General features: G+C 45.2%; 1 protein-coding gene across 1 annotated transcript in view; it reads left to right on the top strand.

Annotated features, from left to right (window-relative positions):
* The window catches only part of RECK (reversion-inducing-cysteine-rich protein with kazal motifs), a 50,421-nt gene extending 35,529 nt beyond the window's left edge, over nt 1-14,892 (top strand). Inside the window, exons 12-20 of the mRNA XM_015409683.1 lie at nt 970-1,110; nt 1,483-1,668; nt 3,145-3,243; nt 3,752-3,923; nt 6,027-6,222; nt 8,286-8,496; nt 11,188-11,261; nt 12,013-12,168; nt 14,878-14,892. Of these exons, the coding sequence (XP_015265169.1) occupies nt 970-1,110; nt 1,483-1,668; nt 3,145-3,243; nt 3,752-3,923; nt 6,027-6,222; nt 8,286-8,496; nt 11,188-11,261; nt 12,013-12,168; nt 14,878-14,892 (1,250 nt within the window). The remainder of the gene's footprint in view (nt 1-969; nt 1,111-1,482; nt 1,669-3,144; nt 3,244-3,751; nt 3,924-6,026; nt 6,223-8,285; nt 8,497-11,187; nt 11,262-12,012; nt 12,169-14,877) is intronic.
* The last annotated feature ends 399 nt before the right edge of the window (nt 14,893-15,291 follow it).

The following is a 15,291-nucleotide window of genomic DNA, read 5'->3' as shown; positions in this document are numbered from 1 at the left end:
CCCCATGGTCATTCCTAACAATAATCCTGTGGGTATGGTACCAGTTTTGTAATCTAATAAAGCATAACGCTTCCTTGGAAACGTGTGTGGAGATTTACTTGCTGCTGAACTTGGCAGCTGGGAGCAGGGGGTGGGGCTTGTTGCATGTGCCCGCCCCCTGGGCTCCTTACTGCCGGAACTCCGCTCCTGTGCACTCCCGCAGGAAATGACCCCTGTGCAGTAGCCAAATCACTCGCTCACAACTTTAATGCCAGTAGCTCACAAATTTGAATTTTTGCTCACGAGACTCCACAAATTAGAGGGAGCATTGGTGGTCTCCCATCTAAAGTCTAGCGAGGGCTGACCCTGCTTAGCTCCCAAGATCTGATGAGATCGGGCAAATACTGGTTTTTTGTCTCTTTTGTTCGATGGTGATTGTGAATGTGGCTCTCTGCAAGCCATGGAGTGAGTACTATCGATGTTAAACAAGACACCAAAATTTACTGCAATGAGCTGGAAAAGGCTGTTTGGAAATGATTCAACTATGATAACTATATCAAGGCATGCAGGGTTCAGCTTTCTGACTGGAAATACTAATCTTTGTCACAAAGACTGGGTCAAACTAAATAGGACAACAGGAAATCCGCCTGCTATACTGCAGCCACATGTTCAGATCAGACCAGAGTTAAAGTCTTTACCCTTCGCTGTTTTTGTGCTCTGAATCCACCCGGCAGTTATTGTTTGCCCTGCTGGGGGAAACCCACACTATGTTTTCCTTGTGAAGCAGATAACAGCCTTGCGGGAGGGTGTGTCTAGTTCAGGATATAAAATGCCAAGAGAGATCACCTCCTTTTCCACATGGCCCCAGACCAGTTGAAAGAATAACAGGGATCCCCTCACCGATCTCCTACCACCAAGTGTAATTTTGCCCACAAACTCGCAGATTGGTTTTTTCGTGTCCTAATTGATCGCTCGTCATTATTTCTTCAGGCCCAAGTACTTTGGGGAACGTTGTGGAGGATGTTACGCACCCCTGTAACCCAAATCCTTGTGCTGCCAATCAGCTGTGTGAAGTCAACCGAAAAGGGTGTCAGCCTGGGGAACCCTGCCTGCCTTATATTTGTGTGCAAGGTAGGTCTTGCAATTATTTCCCAGTTATTAAAAATGCTGGTTCGATTCTGGAAAGGCAATGCCGTGCAGAGTTGTTACTGCTGAATGTGGTTTTGGTTTTATGTTCAAGCCTGTTAGATCTTCAGGCAGAATGTGGAAGGCTAAGTGGCAGGAAAGGTCATTTTTTACAGTATTGTTTTCTTTATTTGCAAAATCTGTGTCCTTACAAGGGCCACCAAGGTAGCTAACATTTTAAAACATACATAATAAAACCACATCTTAAAACCATTAGTCATCCAACAGTCAACCAATAGTGATCTTTGTTATAATCTGCAAGACCTGAGATGTCTATGGAATGTGTATTTAATGGAGCAACACGTCGTCTTCAACTAGGCTGCAAGTTGGGTGAAGCTTCTGATTTCATCGTCCGCCAAGGCACACTCATCCAGGTTCCATCCTCGGCAGATGTCGGCTGCTATAAAATCTGCACGTGTGGTCAGAGTGGACTGCTGGAGAACTGTATGGAGATGCACTGTGTCGATCTCCAGAAGTCTTGCATTGTTGGGGGGCAGAGAAAAAGTAAGTACTACTACCTGTCGTATTTATTTACATCATTTACATCCCACTGTTCTCCCCAGTGGGGGCCCAAAGTGGCTTACACCATTTGCTCGTCTCCAGTTTATCCTTACAACAGTGCTGCGAGGTAGTCTAGGCGAGAAGTGTGTGACTGGCCCAGGGTCATCCACAGTTTATCCTTACAACAGTGCTGCGAGGTAGCCTAGCCGAGAAGTGTGTGACTGGCCCAGGGTCAGCCACAAAGCTTCCACGGCAGGGTGGGGATTTGAACCTGGACCCCCCGAATCCTAGTCCGACACTCCTCATCTGCCACATGTCACTGCCTCTCTCTTATACCCTGTGAAGTCCAGAGATGACCCCCCGAATCCTAGTCCGACACTCCTCGTCTGCCTCATGTCACTGTCTCTCTCTTTCTTATATCCTGTGAAGTCCAAAGACTTAGATTTTTGGAAAAGGCAAAGACAATGACTCGTGGATCCGTTCAGTGCAGGATCTTACGATTCTTGCCAGGTTTCAAATCAGATTCTCCATACCTAGCAGATAAAAGTTGAGGTTCTGCAAAACCCCTGCATAGAAGTAAGTTCTGCGTAAACAAGCAAGTCTTTGCTTCTGTGTTTACCTTCTTCAGTGTCAGCTTGATTTTAATAGGGTTCAGTTATTTGTGTGTGTTTATTGATATAGATGAAAATCACAGAGATTTAAAGAGTTTAAGCTGTTCAAAACAAAAAGTGTATAGGTTTACAAGATTATGCATGGGATGGAGCAGGTAGAGAAAGAAGTACTTTTCTCCCTTTCTCACAATACAAGAACTCGGTGGGCACTCAATGAAATTGCTGAGCGGTCGGGTTAGAACAGATAAAAGGAAGTACTTCTTCACCCAAAGAGTGATTAGCACATGGAACTGACTGCCACAGGAGGTGGTGGTGGTGGCTACAAGCATGGACGGCTTCAAGAGGTCATTTGATCAACAAATGGAGCAGAGGTGTGGCTATTAGCCACAAGGTATAGATAGGAACTCTCGGTCTGGGGCAAGTGATGCACAGTATTCTTGGTGCTTGGGGGGGGGCAACAGTGGGAGGGCTTCTATTGTCCTGCCCCCACTGGTGGACCTCCTGATGGCACCTGGTATTTTTGGCAACTGTGTGACAGCGTATTGGACTGGATGGGCCATTGGCCTGATCCAACATTGGCTTCTCTTATGTGTTTATGTTCTTATGTGGGTTCTATTTCAGAGAGATAGGTGAATATGATTATATCTAGCTTGATTCCTTTTATTGCAGTCATTGGGATCTATCTCATTTAGCCATACAAAATTCTGTATAAAATGTTCAGTATAGCTGTATAAAATGTTCTTACATTTGTTTCTTGGGTCAAGAGTCTGTAGGATTGATACATCTGTGTATATATGCATTTTAAAATAAAGAGACACATTAATGCCTTTATTCTTATGTTAAGGTCATGGAACGTTTTTCACTATAGATTGCAATGTCTGTTCATGTTTTGCTGGAAATTTGATATGCTCCACTCGGCAGTGTCTAAATGAACACAGCTCAGATGAGGAGCGTCACATGTTTACAGGTAGTGTTTTCAAATCTGTATGAAACCTTTGAAGTTCATTGTTAATAACAGTGCCATGGTAAATGTATTAACATTGTAGGGCCCCCAGCTGTGCCAGATATTCTCTCTGATAACTGTTGTCTGTTTTTCGTTCGGTTGGCTGATGCCAAACAACAGTGCCCAAGATTTATTACAATGGTCTGTAATAAACAGTCCCATGTAGAGTTTAGCACAAAGCAAACCCCACAATTCTAAGGGGAACTGAACTATAAGAATATAGCACCTATTGTAACATGTTTAGAAAAGAAGGACCATAATTCTACAAGGAACTAAGTATGCTTAAACCGGTTGATTCAATTCCCCGTTGTTAATTCCTTTGGCTTAAATGTGTTTAACTTAGTATCAGCTTGTGAACCACTCATAACCAAGGAGTATTGCTGCCTGGCATTTGCTACAGCTCCTGTAGGAACCTTGAATTCCAGCCATGCGCATGAACCTGCAAGTTCCCAAACAGATTTTCCTCTTTCAGGTCTGCCGTGTAACTGTGCCGATCAGTTTGTCCCTGTGTGTGGGCAGAATGGACGCACTTATCCCAGTGCCTGCATAGCACGTTGTGTTGGGCTTCAGGACAATCAGTTTGAGTTTGGATCCTGTATGTCTAAGGATCCCTGCAACCCTAGCCCCTGCCTCAGGAATCAGAGGTAAACATTTAACATATTTAAGAGTAATATTGGAGGATCAATTCATAGATTACTGGGCAAAAGAACAATAGATTGTACAGAGCCTAATTGTAATTATGTGCTATTAATGGAAAGGAATGGACTAGAACTAGTTATCATTGACGGTTTTAGTGAATATAAAGAATCACATTTCTTTCCTTCCACTTCTTGAATGTTGTTGAATGTTGGGTCCCTGGAGTAAAAATCACTAGAGAGGACTTTTAAAACCAAGTTTTCAGGAAAAATGCTTTTTAGTGTCCTGATTACTCATTATAATTTAGGCCCAAGTACTTTTGGTAACATTTGAGAACTGCTGGTCTTATGTGAAAAAGAATGATTTTTTGTTGAAGTCCAGTAGCACCTTAAAATATGTGGCAGGGGTATGAGCTTTCATGAGTCGCTGCTCACTTCTTCAGATCTTACTGCTACGGACAGACTAACGTGGCTACCCATCTGGATTTTTGTTAAAAGTTTCTGAAATACGTTTCTTCCCTTGTAGGCAGGAAGGTGTGCATGTATATATATGTAGAAAGGGAGAGGCAGGAAGTCTTACATTCAGGTACTGAGAAGACAGTGCTGAATAGGGCTGCCAAGAGCCACCACAGGCCCCCAGACAAATATCGTAATAAAAACAAATCACTTGGCTGCAGTGTTCTCTCTAAGCTGAGTTAGTTCCCTCTAAGCTGAGTTAGTTTGTAAGCCTCCGGCTCACACATTTTTGTCTTAGCTCAGGAAGGAGGGCTCCAGAGCAAACGAATTTATGCAGTAGACAAATTGCTCGCTCATAACTTTAATGCCAGTAGCTCACAAAGCAGAATTTTTGCTCACAAGACTCTGCAGCTTAGAGGGAGTATTGCTTGGCTGGCTATTAGCATGTATCTATAATAATAAAAGGATCCACATGCCCATCTGTCCATTTGTGGCAGGCATGACTCGTCAGAAAATAAAACTAGGAACCTCCAAATTGGCCACCAACTTCAGGATGATCATGAGAGATCCAGGGCCAAAAATGAAAGGAACTGGAATATCTTGACCCAGGTTATCTCCAGACACCCCCCCTCCCAATGCTATTTGCAGTAGAAGCTAATTATTGCATCAAAATGTCTGTGCTGTTGCAATCTTGAGTACGCTGTTCAAGCGTGTATCTGTAAGCTGCAAACCTATTTTTGATTTATTGACATTCACCACAGAAATCTCATGCTCAGGGTTCTTGAGTCTGGGACCCAGGTTAAAACTTGAAATGGCTGAGCGAGTGAGAGAGTCTGGCAAAGCAAGCTATGATTCAGCAGCGGCAGAACTGGAAGCAGGAGATGGCCAGTTCCACTGCGGGCCTGATGGAAGCCCTCCGGGGGCCTGTTCCGGTCCCCCGGGCTGCATGTTTGACACCCCTGCCCCAGTGCATTCCCTGAAAGCAGCATGACACAGACTTCAGCTGACCCTTCCCCTGATTTTGTCCTCCCAGTCCCCCCCCCCCAGTGACCCTGGTGCTGAAAGGCCATTTCTTGTAAGACGGAGCTCACACCAGAAGCTCCTTGTCACATTTTCTGCCTTCAATGGGGAGTCAGGGTTTCTGTGGAGCCTTTGAAGCTTTATTTTTTACAAGCCAAAGAAAGAAAGATAACAGAAAACACTATATTGACAAAGATGTTTCACTGTAGAATGAATTATGTCCGTTCCAGGCTAAATGACTAGCATGGAGGCAACTTGAGAGTTAGATTTGCAGTGGGTGGTTTCCCCTCTGTTTATAGTGCTGCTGCCCTGTGACAGTGATGGAAGAGTCTGCCTCACGGGAAGTGACCTTTCAGCCTCTTCCTCCCAGCCCAGCGGCAGGAACTAACCTCCTGCTTGCAAGAACAGAAATTTGCCAAATAAAAAAATCGCTTTTATGCAGTTCTTGCCTTTCTTTTGCACTTGCAACACAACTGGATACCAACTGATACAACATTTTTGGTAAATGTATTTTGTACAGTTCTTGGAAGCCAGGGCTAACTTCTTTTTATAAAATTATCTTAATATTTGCTTTGTTATCCTCTCTTTTTTTTTGAAGCAATAACATAAATTATATGAGAATGTTGTTTTGTCCAGATGTATACCAAAACCACAGGTTTGCTTAACCAGTTTCAAGAAATTTGGATGTAACCAGTATGAATGTGTGCCGAGACAGTTCCATTGCGGTGACCAGTTACAAGAACCTGTTTGTGACACAGACAATATAGAATATAACAATCCGTGTACTTTACACCAAAAAGGGAAGAGTATATCGTACAAAGGTCCATGTCAGGTATGGAGCCATTTTGCAAATGTATTTCAAGATACCAGCCTGTGATGTTTATTTTTCCTCTGCCGACAGCTGGCACCATCCAAAAACATTCTCCAGTGCCGTTTATGTGAACTCAAACAGGTGGGAGAGTGTGGGCCTCTAGGAAGGGGTGGTGGTTTGCCCTGATCTGGACTGTGCCGCCTGAGCAGAGCCTGCCGGTCACGGTGGAGAAGGGCAGTCCCCAGAAGGCTTTTGGGTGCAGGAAGTGCTTTGTCACGTGTGCCATTTCCCAGGCACTCCATTCTAATTCTGGTTTTTGTAAGAATAGTTATATATATTACACAAGAAGAAGGTAAATTGATTTCTGTTCGAGTGTCCTACTGAGTTCAGACTATGGTCTGCTTGCAGAAATAATAGGCACAGGCGTATATGTCATGATATACTCGCAGTGCACTGGCAAAGTTGGATGGGCAAACTTGACCTCTTTCTATCCTTACGTTGTACTGTGAGAGGGTGCAACTGGCTCAGGAGGTGCACAGGTTGAAAGGAGGTGGGTTTGCCTCCCCCTCCCTTCAGATCCCTCTGCAGAGACACGGAATGTGTCTCTCAGCTGGTGAAGGAGCTCTAACTCTTTTCATACTGCGTGATCTTCTGCAGTCTAAATGTTTTTATTCAGTTTCCCCCTTCTGTTTGTTAAAATCTTAATTGAAAACCTACTCAGAATTTGAGAAGAGCATCTGTCCGCTGTCCTAATAGTTGTGCACAGTAGCAGGAAGGAAGCATTCTGTCAAGCCCCTCTCCCAGAAGGCAGCTATAGTCACGTGGCTGTTTGGCTGTTCTTGTTCCCTGCTTCCCCTGAAGCACAGATCTCTCCTGGACGTTCTTGTTCATAAAACAGGTCTTTGAACTGAAACAAATAAGCAGAAGCCCTATGAAGGTGTATTTATGATTTTATTAAGTGATTTTGTTGATTGTGCTGCTAGCAGTTTTGAACTGTTCCGCAGTATGTAGGTATAAATGGTTTCAAATATTCAGTTGCTGGGATTGTGCCGTTTCTGATGGTAGGTAAGAAATCTGGTTTGAATTCCTCTGCACATAAAACACTTTCCACACGGGCAAAATTAGCATCTCTTTTCTGAGACATCAGAGTGACCTTAGGACTTTCGCCTTGAGTTGTCAGCTGTGTTTACGTAGGGCGAATTTTCTGTGGGGGAGCCTTCACGCACCTGATTTCTCACCTGCGGTCTGAAATGGTACAGCCAGCCAGTGCATACTTATAATAATGTTGATTGTGTCGTCTGTTTTCTCTCTGAGGTGTTTCCTGTTATGAGTGGTTCTTCCTTGAATCAACGTGCAGCCAAGTCAAGGGGCCAGTTGTGGCACCTCACAGTGTACCTAGTCAAAAACAAAGATTTGTATCCTGCTTGTATGTTCTGGGGTACATATCTGCTAATTTTGTGATGTGGCGGTGGCATTAAGAGTCATGCTAGTGAGAGGAAAGATGGTTGGTAGTTTTCAACTAAAAGCAGCTCGATATGAACAGAAAAAGAGCCCTGCTGGATCGAACCAGTGGTCCGCATAGTCTGTCATTCTGTTCCACACAGTGGCCAACCAGTTTTCCCAGCGGGTTTCCTTCAGAGTTTTACTGCCTGGATGTGGAAGTTCACATTGGTCATCATGGCTAGTGTCCACTAATGGACCTCTTCTCCACAAAATTTGTCTAATCCCCTTTTAAAGCTGTCTTGTGTCGACAGAAATCACTATCTCTGTAGGCAGTGAATTCTGCAATTTAATTGCACATTGAATAGGGAAGTACTTCCTTACCCAGAAAGGAATTAAATTATGGAGTTTCACTGCCCATGGACATAGCGATGCCTGCAAGGAGGACATATGCAGAGCGATTTCGGTGGCTTTACCATTCTTTCAGTCCGGTATCACTTGAAACTTTGGTCTTACGCAACCATCACTTTTAAACTTGAGATACTGTGACTTTCATCAGTCACAATATCTCAAGTTTATGTGGCCTCATTCATTTCTGTCAGTGGTCAGTATCACACTGTTGCTATTTTCTGTTCTTGTTTCAGTCCTTCTGCAAATCAGTAGAAGTGGTGTGTGGCCAGAACGGCGAAAGCTACAACAGCGTCTGTGCCGCCTATTCTGACCGCGTGGCTGTCGATTACTATGGACCCTGCCAGGCTGTGGGAGCCCTTTCCCATTACAGCTCTCAAGGGGAATGCGTGTCTGTTCAGTGTCCTCCCCTTTCAGCCACCGGATGCAAGCCGGTGCTCCCACCCGGTGAGCACATTGATCTTTACTAAAACTAAACTTAGTTATGTGAACATCTAAAAGTTACTGTCAGTTAGCACTTGGATTGGGCGTGCTGGAAAGGAGCTTTAGGCCTTCTTTACAGATATTAAGTTTACCAGTGGGGGACCTGGTGTTAATACCTGGTAAGTGTGTCTGCAGGTTTGTGGCCCCGCTTTCCAGTGCAGTCTTCTCTTGCTATGGAAGAATAAGTTGGCAGATCTGGAGATAATAGTTGTTAACATTTTTGTCCATTTGTAGGTAACACCTGCAGTGGCACCTCTCTGTAGGTGTTCTGAGGTGACGTGTGTTACGCGGCTTCCTTGCCTGCCTTAGCATTTTCTACTTATTTTTGCCGCCACCAAAGGCTCTCGCCTTACAATTCTCAGTTGGATCCAAAGAAAAGAACAATTTGGTTATATTTGGTAAAGTGACGGAACTGTCCACATATGGGGGTGGCTCTGAGGTAAACAGGGACCCTGTCCTCTAAATAAAACAGTTGTTTTCCTCTTAAACACAAAGTTTATTTAGAAGTATAACAGTTTCAGTAAAGTTCACAAGCATGTTGATAGGTACAGTCAGGTGGACAGCCATGTTGGTCTGAAGGAAGAGAACAACGTTTGAGTCCAGTGGTGCCTTGAAGACTTCTGTGTGTGTGCCCACGAAAGCTTATACCCGGAATTAAACTCTGTTGGTCTTAAAGGTGCCGCCGGACTCAAACTTTGTGCAAATAGACATAGTTCTTCTTTTTCTAAAGTTCCTTAAATGGATCTAGCCACAAACTTAGTTTCTTCACTTGCCACTTCGGCTAATAACTCCCACAAAGAACACAGATGTCTCTCACATTCCATAGCCCCTCCTGTCAGAGCCCCTTCCCACGCACACGGAACAAACTCTCCCACACAGAACCTCTCTCTCCAAACCAGTCACCTCTACCCCCTCGGGTCCAGCTACCATCCAGCCCTAGCGCACTTCAATCACCCATCCAGCCTCCCTCTTTCTTACTCTAGAGGTCTGCTTTTTAAACTACAGCAACACACATATAGAACCCCACATTAAATCATGGAAATAGAACACATGCAGCATATTTACATAGCAAGACACCACAGTCTGCTTGTGGTAGGGTTGCCTGGTGCTGTGTAAATCCCAGGGGTTTAGTCTCATCAGGTAGAAAAGGATTAACTTATTTTCCACCTCATAAGACAGGGAGGCGACTGAATGTTTATATTAAGTCTATTAAGGCACAGTAAAGTTGCCTTAGAAAGGAAAGCACCAGTTTCCATCTCACTGCAGCAGGTTGCCCTCCCTCACCCTTGGAGTCTGAGACAGAAGAGGGAGAGCTCTCAGGAGAGGTCCTCCCTCCACACACACACACCCCACAGGAAACTCTTCAAAGCTGAAACTTTCCACATCCTTCTCAGAGGCCAACAGTTGATTTCAAAGGCTGCGGAAAGGTTGTTCTCTGATGCATGTTATAGTTAAGCTCTGTAATAAACACGTGGGAAAATGTATACTGCAAAAACGGGGAGGGGATTCAGGACTAAGGAGAGAGGAAGATATTTGCGGTCGTATCTGGAATCAAGCCGTGAACCTGTGTCAGGTTGCTGGAAAGTTCCTTGAAGGTCGTAACTAGACAGTGAATTAACTTGGAAGATGGGAAGATCAACTCGGTGGATCCTAGGTGTTAGGCAGGTGGCCAGGTTAAGGTGGATCTTGTGCATAAAGGGGTGTCAGGGCTCTCACGTTCAGGAATTTTGGAAGCAAATGCCTGTTGAAATCTACCGAGTAGAAACTGATACACCTATGAGCTGGTTGGTAATTTGCACGTGATTGAGGATGATGTATTAACTTTTGTAGACTTATATGTCTATTTTAGAAGTAATTACATGCAAAAGGCCATCTGTACTACACTCTGCACCTGTACGGCATGGATGATTTCCCTAAAAACCTACCCTGCAGGGCTTAAAAATTTTCACTGTCACCCCAGGCCTTGAGCCTGCCATCCCTTTCCCCTCATTATTCCAAGGGACACTGGATCAAGAAGGCTGCAACCCCACCAGAGCTGGGTTTCCAAGCAGCTTGGTAAGAAGGTTTTGCTCCCCCATCCCACCCCAGCCTGTGAGACTGTGGTATAGCACTCAGAAGGTCCCGGGCACGATCCTCGGCATCCCCAGTTAAAAAGGACCAAGCAGTAGGTGATGTGAAGGACCTCAGCCTGAGACCCTGGAGAGTAGCTGGTGGTCTGAATAGACAATACTGACTTCGACGGACCAAGAGTCTGATTCAGTACAAGGCAGCTTCATGTGTTCACGTGTCCTGGGCACTTCCCGGTAATCCCCCCGCAGCTGCCCCAGTGGCCTCCTGGTCCTTGACGCTGGGGATCACAAGAGCGAGTCTGCCCAGAGCGTTTGGGGCATCTGGCCTACTGCCATGTTGGCAGAGGCCTGTGACTTCCTTTCTGAGGTCCTAGACAAAAACAAGCAGTTTCGGGAATATCTTGACAAAACTCGACAGAGCTGCAGGGTTCCGCTCATGCTTAGCCTGATCTGTGACATGAGAAAGGATCCTGTGCTGCAGTCTCTGGTCAGAAGGACAGGGCAGTGGGTTGTGTGGATGTCATCACGGTCCTCAACCAAGTCAGAAATGACCCCCCCCCCCCCGGTCTCTCTTTCTCTCATGCAGGAGCCTGCTGTCCTTTGTGTGCTGGGATGTTGAGGGTCCTGTATGATAAAGACAAGCTGGACACCTTTGCCAAGGTGAGGAGCTCTGTTTTCTTTGCAAAGATGTTAATTCAATCCACTCCTTACATGTGCACAGATATTAAGAGGAACAGTGCGCTGGTGTGTGTATGAATACAGACTACCTTTTGGCAGGTGATAACTATGAGCAGCAGTTCCAGAATAAACAAGTAAAGGCCCTGCGCATACAGAATTCTCTTTGTGCTGTCAGAGCTCTTAGATTGCAGCCGGGGTGTGCTGTTCAGAGTGAACGTAGTGATTTCACCCATTTGTGCTTCGGTGTGTTGTGCCTGCAACCCCTTGATTATGTCTGTGGTCTGCCAGACGGTGAAGAGAATTTTATTGTGCCCTGCATTTTTGGGGAGTATTTGTGTGTGTGTGTGTGCCTGGAAGTCATGGTTGACTTCTGGCAACCTCTAGTGGGGCTTGGACATTTCAGAGAGGTGGCTTGCTATCGCCTACCTCTGCATCCCAGCCCTGGTATTCCTTGGAGGTCTCCCATCCAAGTACTTGCCAGGGTTGTCCCTGCTTAGTTTCCGAGATCTGACGGGATCGGGCTTGCCTGGGCTATCCAGGTCAGGGCGCATCCTTAGTGCTTTGATCAGGTCCAGAGGTGTCAGAAAGCTGTGCTCATCACCTGAGAAATCTCTTTTTAGATTTTTTCAAATGAGGTATTTCTTTACTTACTGTTAACTCTTCACTTCTGTGATGCAGAAAAATCACTTTGTAAAATGTCATAAATCCTAAAGAGACTTTAAACTTCTTACAGCTCAACAGCAAAAGACCAATCACTGTGCTTGAAATCCTTCAAAAAATCCGTCTCCACGTCTCTGTGCCACAGTGTGACGTATTTGGATACTTCAGCATAGAATCTGAGATCGTGATTCTTATCGTACCTGTTGATCAAAACCCCAAGCCCCTTCAGGTATCATTTGTTGTGCAGTTCTTTGCATGTAGTTTCATATACTTTGTTAAATGTAAGTATCTTCTATTTCCTACTGAAACAATTTTTTGAAAATTGTAAATTTGAGTTAAGAACATAAGAGAAGCTGTACTGGATCAGGCCAGTGACCCATGATTCAGTCCAGCACTCTGTGTCACAGAATGGCCAAAACCCAGGTGTCATCAGGAGGCCCACCTGTAGGGCCAGAATTCCAGAAGCCCTCCATGGCACTGTGGCTCCCCAGGCACCGAGAATACACAGCATCACTGCCCCAGACAGAGGGTTTCATATGTTTATCCAATCCCCTCTTGAAGTTGTCTATGCTTGTAGCTGCCACCACTTCCTGTGGCAGTGAATAATTCCACATATTAATTATTCTTTGGGTGACAAAGTACTTCCTTTTATCTATTCTAAACTACTGCTCATCAATTTCATTGAGTGCCCACGAGTTCTTGTATTGTGAGAAAGGGAGAAAAGTACTTCTTTCTCTACTTTCTCTATCCCATGCATAATCTTATAAACCTCGATCATGTCACCCCTCAGTCGTCGTTTCTCCAAGCTAAAGAGCCCTAACCTCTTCAACCTTTCTTCATAGGGAAAGCATTCATTTTAGTTGCCCATTTTTGCACCTTTTCCAGTGCTTTGTTGTTGTTGTTCAGTCGCACAGTCAAGTCCGACTCTTCGCGGCCCCATGGACCAGATCACGCCAGGCCCTCCTGTCTTCCGCCGTCCTCTGAAGTTGGCTCAGTTTCATGTTCGTTGCATCTATGACACTGTCTAACCATCTCATCCTTTGCCGTCCCCTTCTTCTTTGACCTTCAGTCTTTCCCAGCATTGGGGTCTTCTCCAGGGAGTGCTCCCTTCTCATTGGGTGGCCAAAGTATTTGAGCTCCAGCTTCATTATCTGGCCTTCCAGGGAACAGTCAGGGTTGATTTCTTTTAGGATTCCAATTTTATTTTAGGATTCCAATGCTATAATATCTTTCTTGAGGTGTGGTGACCAGAACTGTACACAGTATTCCAAATGAGGTTGCAACATCGATTTATACAGGGGCATTATGATACTGGCTGATTTGTTTTCAGTTCCCTTCTTAATAATCCCCAGAATCGCATTTGCCTTTTTTATTGCACTTCCACATTGAGTCAACATTTTCCATAAGTTATCTATCATGACTCCAAGATCTCCTGGTCAGTTACTGCCAGTTTGGACCCCATCAACATGTATTTATAGTTGGCTCCAATGTGCCTTACTTTGCACTTGCCCACATTGAACCTCATTTCTCACGTTGATGCCCACTCATCCTGCCTTGACTGATCCCTCTGGAGCACCTCACAGTCCTCCCTGGTTTTCACCATCCTGAACAACTTAGTGTCATCTGAAAACTTAGCCACTTCACTGTTTACGCCGAACTCCAAATCATTAATGTTTAAAAGCACCAGATCTAGTGTCTCTGGTACTTTAAAAAAATATGGCTGGATCTTCTTCATGGGATTATGCACCTGTGCTGATCCGAATCGGTGGTATGCAAAGCTCACAAAGGGATTTTCGCGCCTCCCTCCCAGGCACGCACAGGAACCCCACTGCGCATGCCCAAGGAGGCGGGGCGCGGACATCCCGCCAGTTCTCTTCTGACCGCCATGCTGTTAACAGCTGTTTTTGCCGGTTGGTGAAGAAGTATTTCTTTCTCTCACGAGGGATTTCTAATCCGTTTTTCTTTCTTCTTTTTCATTTTTTCTTTACTTTAAAGACTTAAGATTTTTTTTTTTTGAGGGTTGCCGTTACCTCACGGCTTGCTTTCCCCCCCCCCCCGGCAAATTTTCTTCACCTTACCTGAGGGCTCCTTTCTTTTTGTGCTCTTCTGTATTTTTATGGCCAAAATGTGGGGGTGTTTTAAACGGTGTGTCGGCTGCGGCAGTAAACTTGCCCCCCGTGACAGCCACGCACTTTGTATTCTCTGCCTTGGAGAAACCCATTGTCCAGAGACTTGTCGCCATTGCTCGAAGTTCTCCAATCAGACCCATAAAAACAGGGCCACGAGACTTCGGGTGGCACTTTGCAGGATGCAGGATGGAATCCCACTGATTATCCTCATACCACTAAGTTTCTGAAATGCCCACAGTGCATTCTTCTCTGACATGAAGCATTTCAGCTCACCCATTTTACCTCAGACATTTCTAGCATTTTTATATAAACATCAGTAACAATTACCCCTTCGTCTCTTAGAGATGAGCCATCCTGAACCAGAGACATTTCTTCTCCTGTCTGCTTTCCCCCAAGAGTGGGACACGTCTAACAAGTCCCCGAGAGCTTTATCCATGTGCCTGACTGTCTCTGCTTCTCCAGGCCAGCCACCTTGGCCTCGAGGGTGCGAACTTGTTCCCTGAGAACCAGGAGCTCCTTTCACTGAGCACACAGCCATGACTTCTGTCCATATGGCAGAAACATGTGACACTCAGTGCAATACACTGGATAGCCCCCAACCCCCTGCTGGCATTCTACCTTCATAATTGCCTTTTTATTATTTGATTTTTTAATCACCCTTTTTTATAAAACTTCCGATTTATGTAGGTTTGTTTGTGGAAAGTGTGCTTAACCTTTTAGGAATGTGGTGCGACTAGTGCCCTGGCTTCCCCACCCTGCTGCGGAACTCGCACATCTGCTAAACTCTCCTGTTTATTCCCTCATTCCAGACTCTTGGTCACTAGAGCAGGGCCTGCCACCTCATTCTTGGGAATTCTAGTTGGCTCAAATTGTGGCAAAATGTATTGGAATAAAATGATTAATATTGCTTTAGAGGGTGGAAAAGAAATGGCCCTCAAGGGGCATTCTCCGACCTTCAGGAGAGGATCTGTAGTGCCCGGGGAAAACTCTTGCCTAACGTTCCAGGGGGAGGGGCCTCCGTAGTCTTGCAGGCGGATCTGGAAAGAGCAACAGATATCCCATAAATCTACAGACTAATAACGAGAACACCAAAACACAAAGCAAGGCTAAGTATTCAACAGGGAGAAGGAAGACAAAAAGGATCAGGCTGGGTTCCCTGTGCCTTGAGGCAAACCAGCGTCCCCCTAAACTCAAGGGGTATGGGAGAATGCCCTCTGTGAACC

Source organism: Gekko japonicus, unplaced genomic scaffold, assembly GCF_001447785.1.
Source record: "Gekko japonicus isolate JY-2015 unplaced genomic scaffold, Gekko_japonicus_V1.1 scaffold3132, whole genome shotgun sequence".
Lineage (NCBI taxonomy): Eukaryota > Metazoa > Chordata > Lepidosauria > Squamata > Gekkonidae > Gekko > Gekko japonicus.
This window is presented reverse-complemented; position numbering and strand designations above follow the sequence as displayed.